The sequence below is a fragment of the Theropithecus gelada genome, chromosome 4, assembly GCF_003255815.1.
Source record: "Theropithecus gelada isolate Dixy chromosome 4, Tgel_1.0, whole genome shotgun sequence".
NCBI lineage: Eukaryota > Metazoa > Chordata > Mammalia > Primates > Cercopithecidae > Theropithecus > Theropithecus gelada.
In genome coordinates, this window is record NC_037671.1 from 28,857,404 (window position 1) to 28,872,614 (window position 15,211).

Sequence of the window (15,211 nt, forward strand, 5' to 3'; positions counted from 1 at the left end):
GATACTGCACTATGGTGCAGTATCTTCCATAGCTATAATTGCTTTACTAATTTTTAGGTTATTTTGTAATGTTAGACTACAATTTAGATCTACTTTGTGGAATAATTTTCTGGTGTGTTTTTCTATTTAGAATAATTATTTATTCTATTTCTTCATTTTTAAATGTAGTACCTTATGTAGCAGTAAACTGAATTGTGACAGGAGATTTCATGGGATGGCAAAAGGTTTCATGGGGTGGCAGGCTGATGCATGTGCTAGAGAAATCTTTCAAGCTCCATAGCTCAAGAGCTCCCTCCTCTTTTAAAGTCATAGTGAAGGCTCTAAAATACAACTCCCATGAGTAGCCATTTCTCTAGAATATGAGGTTCTCAGTATTTAAACCAAAGCATTGGAATACCATAAAAATTTAAGAATACAACTCAAAACACTTTTATATAAAATAGACTTTATATAAAATAGATTTTATATAAAATAGATAATTGACATAATAAACTGTATCTATATATATACTTGTGAAGCTATCACCACCTAGAAGTTTTATATTAAGGGAGTCCTGTCGTATGTACTCTTTTTTATTGTCTAGCTAATTTCACTTGGCATAATTATCTTAAGTTTTATCTATGTTGTTCTTTGTGTCAGTAGTTCATTCTATTTATACTGCTAAGTAGTACTATATTTTATGGATGTGCCATAGTTTGTTCATTCATTCACCTACTAATGGACATTTAGGTTATTTCCAGTTTTTTGGCTATTGAAATAAAGCTAGACAAAAATGTTTATAGAACATTTATGTATAAGTCTCTGATTGGACATATGTTTTTATTTCTCTTCAGTAAATAACTAACAGTGGAATGGCTGTCTCATATGGTAGGTGTATGCTTAATTTTTTTATGAAATGACAAAATGTATTCCAAAGTGGTTGCACCACATTTCATTCCCACCAGGACTGTAGGAGAATTCTAGTTCCTCCACATTGTTGCACACATTTTGTATTTGCAATCATTACAATTTTAACCATTTGAATCAGTGTACAGTAATTTATCTTTGTAGTTGATGTTTGTCTCCAATGTCAAATGATATAGAGCATCTTTTCATGTGAGTATTTTTCCTCTGTGTATCCCCATTGGTGAGATAGCTGTTCACATCTTTTTCCCATTTTTTGTATTGGGTTGTGTTTTTTAATTGGGTGTTGATAGAAGTTCTTTATAAGATATGATTTGCAAACATGTGCCCCTGTCATTGGCTTGTTTTATAATTATCTTAACAGTATTTTAAATTCTGATGAAGTCCAGTTTTATGTTTGTTCTTTTGCATATCTTAAAAAATCAGTTGTTCATATGTGTGTCAGTCTCTCTGTTATATTTCATTGATTTATTTTCTGTCTTTACACTAATTCTATGCTGTCTTTATTACTATAACTGTATAAGTCTTAAAATTCCAGTAAGTAGTGTTACACCTCCAACTACTAATTTTCAATGAACATTCAGAGGTAATTCAATGGAGAAAGAAAAGATTTCTCAACAAATTGGGCTGGAAAAAAATTGTATATCCATATGTAAAAAAAAAAATCTTTAATGCAACATATACAAAAAGTAATTCAAAATAAATCACAGATTTAACTGTAAAATGAAAAATTATAAAACTTCTAAAACATAGAAAATTTTTTGATCTTGGGTTATGTGAAGATTTCTTATATGCAACAACAAAAGCACAACACATAAAAATGTTAAAAGAAATTCTTCAGGCAGAAGAAAAGTGATATAGCTAAAAAATGTGGATTTACATTTAAGAAGTAAGACCATTAGAAAAGAATAAATGAAAGTGGAAAATATTTTATTTTGAATTGATCTAAAAGATAACTTTTGTTGAAGGAATGTTTTGAGTGTTTATAACATATAGATACATAAAATGAATAACAGTAGTCACGGAGATGGGAGAGAGGAATTGGAAGTATTCTGTTACAAGATGCCTTCATGATACGTGAAATAGTGTAGTGTTATTTGGGGGTAGATTTATATTGTTACAAATGTATATTATAAAACCTATGAAAGCTATTAAAACAGTTTTTTTTCAAGTATAAATGATATATCAAGAGGGGAGATAAAATTCAATCATATAAAATGCTCAGTTAAACCCAGAGAAGGCAAAATGTGAACAAAAAAAAAATTAGCAAAGAACAGATTTAACAAATAGAAAACAGTTACCAAGTGTGTATTTTCCTATTCTTCCTTTCAGTTCTCAGTTTTTGCCTCCTATATTTTGCTGCTCTGTTGTTAGGGATCATTTGTTGTTAGGGATCATGTTTAGAATCATTTGTTTTTGGAGAATTCGCTCTTTTTATCATTGGGTAATGCCCTCTTTATCTCTGGTTATCTTCATTGCTATAAACTCTGCTTTGTCTAAAATTAATATAGCTACTTCAGTTTTCTTTTTATTTGTGTTCTCATGGTTGCATAGTTTACATCTTTCTTCATCCCTTTACTTCTAACCTATCTGAGTATTTATATTTTAACAGGATTTCTTGTAGTTAGAATATTTGAGGATCTTTATTTGTTATCAATTCTAACAATTTCTGTCTTTTAACTGGTGTGTTTAGAACATTCACATTTAAAGTGATCATCAATATAGTTGGATTAAAATCTACCATCTTTTAACATTTCTTTTGTGATAAGCCTGCTGACAGTAAATTCATATATATGGAGGGAAAATTGAAGGACAAAAATTGAAAGACAATAAAGGCTTTTTCAAGTTACAGCTACAGCTTGAAATTTTATAGCCTTTCAATGTCAATAATTTTATTGAATACAGAATTCTAGGTTGGCAGGGGTTTTCTTTCTTTCAACACATTGAAAAGTTCACTTTTCTCTCCTTGTTTGCATGGTTTCTGATGAGAAGTCTGCTGTAATTCTTATACTTGTTCCTCTGTAGGTATTTTCTTCCTCTGGTTTTATTGAAATGTTCTTTTTGTCTTGGTCTTCTGAAATTTAAATATGGTATGCCTAGGTGGCTTTTCTTTGTTTTTCTTTTTGCTATTTATCTTGTTAGGTGTTCTCTGAGCTTCTTGGATCTGTGGTTTGATGTCTGTCGTTAATTATGGAAAGTTCTCGGCCATTTTTTAAAAAAAATATTTCTTGTTTCCTATTCTCTCTAGCATTCTGGTCATGTACATGTTACACCATTTGATACTGTCTACAATTTGGGAATGACCTGCTAATTTTTTTTTCATTCTCTTTCTCTTTGCATTTCAACTTCAGAAGTTTCTGTTGATCTATGTTCATGTTCACTAATTCTGTCCTCAGTGGTGTGGAGTCTACTGACGAGCCCCTCAAAAGCATTCTTTGATATAGTTTCCTTGATTTCTAGTTTTTCTTTCTTAACTCTTTTTATAGTTTCCATCTTTTTGCTGACATTACCTATCTTGTTTTTATTTTTTCCTGCATCTACATCTTCTGGCAGATAACAACTGATTATCTTCCAGAAATGAAATTAATGAAACATTTAAACATCCTGCAAGTCAAAAACTTAAAAAATGTAATGTGTCTTCACTTTCCACTTCTGGTTTAAAATGCTTTCCTTTTTTTTCTCTTGTCCAAATTTCTAGATTGTAAAGAAACTCTAACTCTAGGGTTTTATTCTCCCTCACATAGAAGGATTTACACAACGAGCCCTTCAGAAGTATTGAGGCATACTTTAATCATGGAGCATTTTATTTAGGTCACTCCTGGCAAGGTAGATGAAGACTTGAGCTTCTTTTTCAGTTATATTATCATATCAATACAATTCCATCTCTACACAAATTAGTTAGCAAGACAGGCTTTTAAACATTTGACTGTGGAGAAAATTATTGATATACCTTTATATTATCCAGGAGCTTCTTTGTGGAGGTGTTGGGCAAACCATGTGGATCTGTGCTATTCACCATGACTACCATTGTGAGGTTCAGGCATGCGCGCTGTGCTGTTGTTATAACATTACAACAGTGCACAAGGAAAGACAGTCCATAGCGAAAGGAACAGAAACCTGGAACTACAAAGTAAAACAGAAAGTCTCAATTGTTGACACAGCTGAGATAAAAGCATACTTTAAGTATAGGAGGGACATTCAGAAATTTGGACCCCTAGATATTAATTTAAAATTTTATTGTACTTAATGACCTTTGATAAGTATTATATAATAGGAAGATGTGAGACTGATATAATAGTACCATATTCTCCTTAAAATTATAACGCCAACTAGAAATTCCAAGAAAATTAAGCCAATCTTTAAAGTTCTTTGGCTCATATCTATTTTTTAAAAGACCTTTTATAAACAGCCTGTGTTACTCTTGGATATAAGTCCCCTTCATAACAACAAAGACATTTTCTGTCAAGAAAACTATTCCTTTTCCAACATTTTAAAAATACACTGGTTGAAAGACTCATATATGCCCAATGTGGAGAAAAATGGCATTTAAAAAAATGTAATTACTTATTGATATAAGCTAGAGTAATCAGTTGGTATACAGCCAAACAAGTTCATTGATGGAAGAAAGTAGGGAGTCTGGAAACAGATACGTATATATGGTTAACTTTTAAAAAATAAATGTACTAATGCAATTCATTGGAGGAAAGTAAAGTCTTTTTCAACAAATGGCATTTTTTTTCAAGAGAAATATAGGCATATGTCTACAAAACAACATGTACAGAAATGTTTATAGCAGCTTTATTCAAAATAGCAGAATGTTTGGAAAGAATGGACATATCATGATATTTTAATACAATGCATATTACTCAGAAATAAAAGGAAGGAACTACTTATACACAACAATTTGGATAAATCTGGATGAATTTCAACAAAAACACGTTCAGTTAAAGAAGCTAGACACCAGACAGTATATATTATAGGAATCTAGTTTTACGAAGTTCAGAAACAGCAAAATTAATCAGTATGGCCCCCTCCATCTCCAAAATCAGCAATGGGAATCTACTTTATGTTGAATCTCTCTCGTTCTTTGAATCTAACTACTCTGTCTTTGACCCGTACAACCAGATTTAAAGGGCTCATGTGATTAGATCTCTCCTAACTGCATAATTTTCCTATTTAAGATTAACTGATTTGGGACCATAATGACATCTGCAAAACCCCTTGAAGCAGCACCTAGCTTAATGTTTGCTTAAATAACTGGGAGAAAGTGTGTATACACCAGGGGCTGGGAATCTTGAAAGTAAACGTAGAATTCTGCCTACTGCAGTCCACCATCTGGCTCTTAAAGACTCATGTTCATTTCACATGCAAAACATATTCACCCGTTTCAAGCTTCCCAAAGTCTTCGTTTTATTACATTATTAGCTCAAGTTCAAAACCTCATCAAAATCTCATAGCACAGTCCAAATTCTCATCATCTAAATCAGGTGTGGAAAAGGCGCCTATGATTAATCCCTCCTTGGGCACAATTTCTCTCTGTGGGCTTGTGAAACTAAAGAGACGAGTTATATGCCCCAACACTTTTACCACGTAATGGTGGAACAGGCGTGGGATAAAGCTATAGACATTCCAGTTCCAAGGTGGGAAAATAGAAGCGAAAAGGAGTCATCGATCCATAAAGGTTCTGAAGTTCAGCCAGGCCCATGTTGGATTTTTTATGAGGCCTGGAGATAATTCTTGTGGCTCTTGGCTGGGCTCTGGGCTCTGGGCTGTATCCTCTGTGATCATTGTTCCACCCAAGAATACAACAGGGGCCAGGGAGCTTGGGGGCCATCTTGGAATTCTGTCTACTGCACATTCATAGTTAACTAAGAGTTTTTTATTACAAATAAATATTAACGTCATAAATAAATAGATTTTTTATATCTATTGAGATAATCATACAGTTTTCCTCTTTCAATTAATTTGTGTGGAGTGACATGTATACGTTTTCTAACATTAAGTTACTCTTTCATTTTGAGGATAAACCTGACTTAGTGTGGTGGTTGCTTTTTTAATGGTTTTATAAATTCTTAGACTTGTTTTGTTCTGTTAATATTTTATTTAGGATTTGGTATCTTTATAATTTTCATAGGACTATTTTGCTTTATATGTTGGAAGCTATTTTATTAGATGTATAAATATTTTATATCATCCTATCGAATTGAATTTTATATCATTTTGCAACATTCTTATAGAATCATTTGAACTAGTAAAAGACCGTAAACAAATTAGATGTTTATAAATCAGTGACCATTTAAATAAATTATAATATATCCATCCGTACCAAAGTCATTTGCAGCTATAAAACTGCTGAGGAAAAATCTCTGCCGAAAATTGTGGAATACCCTTTAGGTAAACTGTTAAATGAAAAAAAGCATTAGTACCCAACAAATAGTTGGCTAGTTTTCTGGACTAGCCTGAGCTTCCATTGTTAAAAGATAAGAATATTAGATAAAAATATGCTTAAAATAAAACATTTTATTAAAAGCATGGGTGATCCAAGAGGAAAGATGAAATATTCAGGCCAACGGCTTAGTGAAGATGGGGGCCTCAAAACATAAGTTGAGCATTGAAGTCAGATGTTTCACTGTGGACTTTTGATCTTGGAATTTGGGGCCTTCCATGATATGGGGACAACAGGAATCAAATACCAAGGTCCTAGCAATGTGATAGTATATACTAGGAGACCCTCTCCTAAAATACTTAGATATCAAAGACTTACATGGTCAATAGAGGATGAACACATTGTCCCTTTACCTTGTCAGTGGACTGCCAAAAAAATTTGTGCCATATGAACTTAAGAGCTGAATAGAAGGGGGTAAAAGAATACTCCTGAGAAATTTAATAATCAGTCAACCCTTCCTTTGATTTGCAGCCTAAACTCATTATCTTTGGGAAGTGAATGGATCTAGAAAGCCATCAGAAACTTTGTAAACACCCCTGCAGGAGAGAAAAAAGTCTCAACATGGTAAAGGCGAAGTCACTGTCACCACGTCAGAGAAGGGCTCATTGTCTTGGTCATTTAGGGGTACCCTTTTGAGTTTTACTCATTTCTCTCCTCCACATTGCTCCAGAAAGTCCATGAATTATATCTAAACAAGTTTTAAGTTAAAAAGAAGACCATTTCTTTTTCTAAAGTGTTTGGGATTGAGTAATAGTAAGAATACTGCATATCAAACTCATGGAGAGAGCAAAATGTGAATCTGTTAATATATTTATCAAAAAAGAAAGAATTTAAAAAATTGGAACTGAACAAAGGAACAAACCCAAAGAGTCTAAAAGGAATTAAATGCATAAGGGCAGAAATGAATGACATTAGAAAAAAAAAGTATATACATACATATATATATATATATATATATATATATATGAACTTTGAATGCAAATTAAATGGACAACTTAAACAATCAAAATAATTAAGTATAAAAGTTGATACAAGAAGAAATATAAAATTTAATATACAGTAACTTTTACATAAGTTGAAAAAGTATACAATCTATTGTTCATCTCCTTTTCTGAGATTTTGTCCCCTATGACATTGACACAACATTAAGCCAATAGCAGTAATCCTCTATTGTTGTCACTCAGCTGTTGATGTCCAAGAATGCAGGGACTCAAGAACATTCATCCTGCCTTACTTCCTCTTACAGATGTATCTCTCCTTCTCTTGGAGATGGAACCAAAATAGCCCAGATTTTTCTGATATTTTCCACTAAATGATAAACTGACAAGTGTACAAAAATGAAAATACAGTGTGAGCCACCAGAGTATATAGAATCTTTTTATTTAGGGCTTTTCTGGTGGGAAACCATAGTAGGACTGGTTTCTTCTACCTTCTTTCCTGAACATTTTTAAGACCCCATATGTATTTCACAAAAATATTCCTCCACATGGAATCTGTGATGTAATATTTAAGAAGCAGAAAGCCTATTTAATGGAACAGAATAAAGTGCTACCTTTTTTGCGAGGCAACTGGTTATCCATTTGCATACACGACTGAAGTTGCTTCTCTTCTTGCTAAAGGGTTTGGCCTCCACCCACTGTGAGCGCAAAACACGTTGATGTCAGCATAATGTAGAGAGGCAACTGACCAAACACTACCCAGTTCTCCTCTCTGATTTAAAACTGCTTCCAAGGATAACTTACTCCATCACAGCAGTGCCCATTCACCTCCATTATGTGCTTCCCTTGATATTTATTTTACTTTTGTGATTGCTTTGGTTGATTAAAAATATATGGAAGACCTGAAAACTGCAGAGAACAAACAAATAACCCTGCCAATCCAGAATTCTAAATCCATGGTAATATTCCTCCAAAGTGAGAAATGGAAAGAATTCATTGCCAGTAGACCTGCTCTACAAGGAACATTAAAAGAAGCCTTTCAGGCAGAAGGAGATTGCTATAGGTCAGAAACTTGGCAGTACAAAAAGAAAGGAAGAATATCAGAAAAGGAGTAAGCAAAGGTAAAACAAATTCCTTTTTTCCCCTTGTATCTTAATAGAGCTGAAAGATACTATCTGCTTACTGATACCACCAACTCAAGCAGAGGCTAATCATTCGTAATACTTCCACTGTCCATATCTTCAATTTCCGTGGATAGAGCAGCCACTGCTGCAAAGTTTTATGGCAGGAAGTACTGTGGATGAATCAGAGTGGAGCGGTCTCCTATCAGGCAACCCCTTACCATCAGAATTCAGCACCAATATGTGCTGGGCAGCTTAGACCTCAGGATTTTACCATATCAGATTATATGATACCTAGTGCCCCAAAGATACCTAAGTCCTGAGATTGGATTTGCAAAGTATTTTTGAATAAGCAATTTGCCAACCATCATTATCACACACTGGAACCTCTTCTGGGCCTGCTGTTTATTTCAATACATATATACATACACACCAAGCGCACACACAAACCACCCATACGTATGCATCACATACATACATACAACATAAACACATGGTACAAACTCCCTTTATGTTCTGCACACATACACTCCAGACACATAGCAAACCAAACTTATAAACACGTTACAATACTGCATCCGCAAAATGGAAGTACAAACTAAAAACACCACACACATAACCACATGCACACACAAACCATAGGCACATAGGCACCAGGCACACACAGTGTGCCACACACATTACAGACACAGCACACCACAGCTATACAAGCATCGTACACTGTACAACACACACTTCTGTTTTCTTGTGTCCCTGTGAACCTCACACTGATTGCTAAAAATATGTTCTTTTTTCTCTTGTGAAAAGCCTCAGAAGATAGGGCATATTCCACCCCTCCCCAAATTTTCCCCTATTGCTAAGTACTTTCAATAATATCTTTGCCAGGGAATGCCCCCTTATGGCCCTCTGGGGAATCAACTGATTGTTCATTTCATTTAATGAGCCCCTTATAAGAGTGAGACTAACCTGATTCGGAACAAAAAGTGATTTCTTCTTCCTCTGTGAAGACTTTTCTCTCAACTTTACACAATATTGACTTTCTGGGATTACCAAGTTTAGCCCCATAAATCATTCACCAAATCTTTTGACATCGCTGTGTCAAAGTTAAAAGCTTAATTTTTAACTTTACTTTTACCTTTTCCTTAAAGCTTCATGGAAGGTTGGAAGGTGTGTGGGTCAAAATCATCCAGTGGACCAGAAATCTGGGAATCTGCCAGTAAGTTCATGGCATAATAAGCGGACACCCTTAGTCTCTCTCCCTGCCCAGGAGATAAAGCTTGGCTGTCATAAGTGCTCTCAAGATTTCTCTATTAAAGATGGCTCTGGGTATTCAATGCTGTTCTCACAGGAATGTTGTGGCTTTCTAAATGCCCCATAAATGCCCTATTAAATTTTTACTCTTAATTCCCTTCCTTTCTTCTTCCTTTTCTCCCTTTTTTCTTTCTTCCTTCTCTTTCCCTTCTTCCTTCTCCCTCCTTCCTTCCTTCCTTCCCCTCCTTCCCTCACCCTGTCTCCTCCACACTCTTCTCTAAACGGTCCATCTGTCTGACATTCAGCATACTCAGAAAGAGGTACATTTTACTGAGGCATGTCCTCTGGAAGGTGTGGCTTCTCTCATGGCTCTTCCTGCAATTGCTGTAGGTTCTGGTTCAGCCACTTGGTTATAGTAATATCCAGAAACATTAAAAAAAAAAAAAATAGAGAGACAGGATCTCACTCTGTCACCCAGGCTGGAGTGCTATGGTGCAATTATAGCTCAGTGCAGACTTGAACTCCTGAGCTCAAGGGATCCTTCCACTTCAGCCCCGAGTAGCTGGGATTACAGGTATGCAACACTGTACCCAGCTAATTGGTAGAGACAAGGTCTTGCTGTGTTGCCCAGACTGATTTCAAACTTCTTGCATCAAGCAATCCTCGTGCCTTGGCCTCCCGAGTGTTGGAATGACAGGTGTGAGCCACCATGCCTGTCCCCTAATACTTTTAATGTAGAACTCTTCGAAGGTAATCTACTAATGACTTAAACATATCCAAGCACTAAAATCAGGGATTTTGCATTATAGATAATTTATTTCATGCTTAACAAATATTTTTAATTTTTTTTAATCATGTTTTTAAAGTGCTCATTAAATGTTTGGCACATAGCGGATGCTCTGTAAATTGAACCAGTTATTTTTTTCCTCTAAAGAAATGTTGTAAATCTTTAACCCCTTTGCCCAGGAGACTTTGATGTTGTTATTGAGTTGGATTTTTTCTTTTTCAGAAGTCCAGATTCTGCTGGTCCTCTTCTGTATGTTGCAGAATTTTTGTACTGTCTGTTCTGTTTCATGCTTGGCAATTTCTGGCATTTTCTGAAAGAGGAGCCCTTTTAGTGATTGAAACCCCTAGGTCAGCAGTTGTTCAATGTCCATGTGTTAAATAATAACACTCCCATCTGCCATCAATATGGCAGTTCTGGTACTGATTACCTGAAGGAGAACCATCTTTCTGTTTGCTGGCCCCAAAGCTTTCTGCTGATCTGTGAGATTCTTTGAAATTGTTTCTTTTGGATTCTGTGTTTTATGTATTAAGTTTTAAAATTTATCATCTTATTATGGAAATGTTTAAGCATACAAAAAAGTAGATCAGTTTAAGATAACTGTGTACATATTCACCCACTTCAATAATTATCAATATTTGGCCATTTGAGTTTTCATTTGGTCATTTGAATGTTATCAACAACATTCAATGGTTGTTTTTTTGTAGCATTTTAAAGCAAATCTCAGGCATTATGTCATTTCTTCTGTAAAACATTCAGCATGGCTATCTAATTCATTAGAACTTTAAAAAATATAACTAACATGCTATCAGCACATCTAGTAAATAAACAATAATCCCTTAACATCACCTAATATCCACCCATTATGACAATTTTCCCAATTACTTCAAAGTTGTGTCCTTTATATTTGCTTGATTTAAGAAAGGATTTGAATAGGATCCACATAATGGTGCTTAATTGTTAAGGCTCTTATGTCTCTTATTTTATAATAATCCCCTCTCCCAGTTTACATTTGCCATTACTTAAAAACAACAACAATAAAACAGGATCCCTTGCAGAATGTCTCTCATAATTGGTTTGGCTAATAGTTCCCTTTTAGGATCATTTGATGTATTTTTGTATTTCCTTACATTCCGCAAACTGTGAGGTATATACAGAGGCTTGGTTAGATTCAGCACAAAAACACTTCACTGGGATATGGGATGATACAGGGTACTATCGCACCCTGTTGGGAGGCACATAATAGCAGGTTGTCTCACTTTTAGGGGTGGTAAGATTAATCAGTAGTTTCAGATATTCTTAGCCTGACTTACTCATTAATAAAGTTTTCATCAACCTTTCACCTATGGCTTTTAACTACAGTTAGTAAATGTTGCCTAGCTCCATCATTTGCTTAGAAGTTATAAAATGGTGATTTTCTAATTCTATCATGTCTCCTTCATTTATGAGCTAGAATATTTTTATAAAAAAGGAAATTTACTTTATCAAACATTTGGTAAGCTGGGAATACAGATTTAATAGGAAAGTTACCATAGTCACTTGATAAAGTTCTAGAATAACTTAGTGTCTTAGCAAAAATGACCAAGTACTATTATGACCTCATGGATTTTATTTGATGTTTTGCAATCTATTGCAGTTCTTATTCCTTTTTGATGCTACAGTTCTTCCTTCTTTGGCCAGTGGGAGTCCCTTCAAGCTGGTTTCCATGTCATTATGATATGACTCTTGTGGTCTTGAATAGCTTCCTTGTCTTCCAACACACAAAAAACTTTCCAGCTTCCTCTTATATATTTTCTATTCTCAGATCTGGGCTTTCTCAGGAAGTGCGGGGTCCTTTCAGCAGGAAGTAACGTTTAGAGACCACACTCTGAACACTAAGTGCTCATTGTTCCTGGGTTTCGCTGCTTTTCGAAGTTTTCAGTGGAAGAACTTGAAAAGGGTATTTTTTTAAAGAAATTATAATATTTTCCTCATTTTCTAATTCAAATTTAGGATTAGGGTTATTCTCAAAATTCCTTTGATTTTATAGTCTCACATATTTCTCTTTTGTTGGCTATCTTTGTTCCCAATGAATACACTTTTTTGCTTTATTGTAGCATGCCTACGTTAACATGAAAATAATACTAATAGTATTGCCAAAATAAACTGCTGCCTTCCCCAGAAACAGATCCTGAGATGAAGATTAATGTTAAAGTGATATAATCATATTTTCAGGGAAAAAAACCAACAACAAAAATAGTAAGGAGGTTGGGAAGTGGGCAGGGAAAGAAAGGAGACCAAACAAGGGTACGAAAACAAGCCAAGTCTGAAGGAAGGTAATTTTGGACTAATGCTACAAGAGCACGGTGGGAACAGTGTATTCTGCACCTCAGATTTGTCCTAACCAAAGGTACAGAAGTTAGAGTATTTATATGCCAGTACCCATCAGTGGTTGGCTCCAGGGTGTCAGGTTTTGAAGGGAAGGCAAGGGTTAAAGAAAGACAGAGAGAGAGAGAGAGAGAGAGAGAGAGAAAGAGAGAGTGGCTTAACAGCAAATGCAGGCTTTATGTCCAGCATTAGACTTACAGAGGCGGGAGACCAGCTTAATGCCAGGGCCCACTGCTGCTTAAAGGCTGGGGCAATTTATCGGTCAGGGCAGGAGGGATCTGGGGGGGGGCATGGCCTGCTGCCTGGGAAAATGTTGATTACTTGTTCCCAGGATGAGGCCGTTCTAGCCCTTGTTCGGCTGAATGTAGTGTTCCTTGCACTTTTGCACTTTCTCCCAGCAGAATATAAGAGGCAGGCTGTTTCTTATGGCCGAAACCCCTGTGGAATGTTTCACTTTCCAAGCTCTGAGAAATGGCGGTGGGGGAGGCTTACAAAGTGCTATAGTGTGGACTAACATTCTTGCCTTCTACTTTAATGTAAAAGGAAAAGGGGTGTTGTTGACTATCTGGCTGCTTCTTGCTGAATAGGGGCTCTGTTATCAGGTTGGGGTTTTGCAGTAGTGGGTGTCCGACTTCGGAGTTGTTTTCCTGGAGGCACTGATACCGAAATTGGTGGAGGAGAAGGATGGCATCAGTGGGTGTCTGGGTGGTTGCCTGGACAAGGGAGTTCAGCCTTCGGGAGATAAAGCAGGATATGGAGGTGAGTACACATGGACCAATTGTTAGTATTTGGAGGAGGAAGATTAGGGGCCCTAAGAAAGGGGTTACCCAAGGCATACACTTTAGGAAGGATGACCTGTGCTACCAAGAGTTAGTGGCTTGATGTTGGATTTCTGTAGCCCTGTTATGGAGCCCATGGGCTTCGTCGTGAACAATGCCAGATTCATTAACATTAAAAAGCATTCCTCTTGGAGATATACACATGTGCCCACCTTTTCAGTGGTTAGCAGGTCTAGGACCCTTTGGCTTTGGAGAATGACTCCCACAAGAGAGTTTATCTGCCTTTGGAGGCTTGTAATGGAAGTATGCATGTCCTCTAAGGTATTATAGAGGTTTGTTTTTTTTTAAATATAGGGAAGTTGAGGTTGATATACTTGCTATTCCAGTGCCAAGTGCATCAGAGATGCTTAATCCTGTTACCAGAGGAATGAGATGTAGAGTCCACTTAGTGAGTGTAGAGGAAGATGAGACGGAAGCTACCGAAGGAACCTGGATGGTCTGGTTGTTTGGCAAAATGCTAATGTTTGGAGATTGTAAGCAGGGTGTACGTTCTTGACCAAATTGCTGGCAAGCAAAGATAAGAATTTGTGCCATACGGAAAGAAAAGACCGGGGGTTGAGAGGCAAAAGTTGTAAGTGAATGTAGCGAGCTACAAGTAGATGGGGGTTGAATCCTGGACAAACTTTTTGTTCCAACATTTTGTTTCTCCAGGCTGAATAGCTATTAGCAAGGGAAGCCCCTGTGAGGGTCTGATAGGGAATGTTGGTGGGGGAGGAGGTGAAGGCTGTTTGGTTTTGGAGAGAGAGAGAGAAATGGGTTTTAGTTAATTCATAGCCATTGTGGCCCCGATGGGACAGAAATATATAGATTGCAGTTGAGGGAATTGTGTGTGCATTTTTTTCCAGGGAGCACCCTTGGGTTGGATACATGAAAAGCTGGGCCAGCAGAGAGGGGAGGGGTTGGTAAGAGGTGTTTTATGGAATCGGGCTTGTAACATGTTTAGTTTAGAGGTTATGAGGTGAGGGACGGTGACAACCCTGTGTGTGATGATGTGGGTGGATTTGATAGTTTGGAGGGAAAGGTATTTAGCTGAGAAAGAGTATAAACAGGTTTCAGGAATGGTTTGGCTGAGTAGGTAAGATGCAGGTTTATTTTGGACCAGGGTTATGTAGTTAGGTTAACAGAAAGGGTAGTGAACTGCTGGATTTTTGTGGACTAACAAATTTAACAGTTGGAAGAAAGAGGGGTGTGTGACTGATTTAAGAGGCAATGTGTGAGGTTGACGACAGGGGCCCGACTGCCAGAGGTTGGGGGTGGGGACTTAAGAGTACCCCACAGACAAAGAAGACAAAAGGAGAAAAAGGAGATTTGAGAAGGAGTGAATATTCCGAAGGTCCCCGGATTAATGTGAGAAATTGGAGTTGACTATTCAGGGACCTGGGGAGGAAATATCAGGAAGGATCTGAAACAAGATGTGAGATAAAAAGATTTACAATTGGAGGTGGAGGGTATAATGGACTAGGGCCTTCTGGATTGGCAACTTCGGGAATTTTTGTTAAGTGCAGTGAGGTTGGTCCTGTGAGGGAGGAGGAATATTTTGGGGGCAAGGAAATTTCTGAATG

General features: G+C 36.4%; 2 protein-coding genes across 3 annotated transcripts in view; both read right to left on the minus strand.

Moving 5' to 3' along the window:
* Positions 1–9,439, minus strand: part of SLC17A1 (solute carrier family 17 member 1) — a 54,602-nt gene extending 45,163 nt beyond the window's left edge. For both annotated transcript variants that reach the window (XM_025383177.1, XM_025383176.1), the window contains exons 1-3: positions 9,375–9,439; positions 7,902–7,985; positions 3,854–4,026 (exon numbers count right to left, since the gene is read on the minus strand). In XM_025383177.1, the coding sequence (XP_025238962.1) occupies positions 3,854–4,026; positions 7,902–7,935 (207 nt within the window). In that variant the 5' untranslated portion in view covers positions 7,936–7,985; positions 9,375–9,439. The remainder of the gene's footprint in view (positions 1–3,853; positions 4,027–7,901; positions 7,986–9,374) is intronic.
* Positions 9,440–10,453: 1,014 nt separating this feature from the next.
* The window catches only part of SLC17A3 (solute carrier family 17 member 3), a 37,634-nt gene continuing 32,876 nt past the window's right edge, over positions 10,454–15,211 (minus strand). Inside the window, exon 13 of the mRNA XM_025383165.1 lies at positions 10,454–10,756. The gene's annotated coding sequence lies outside the window, so the exon portion shown is untranslated. The remainder of the gene's footprint in view (positions 10,757–15,211) is intronic.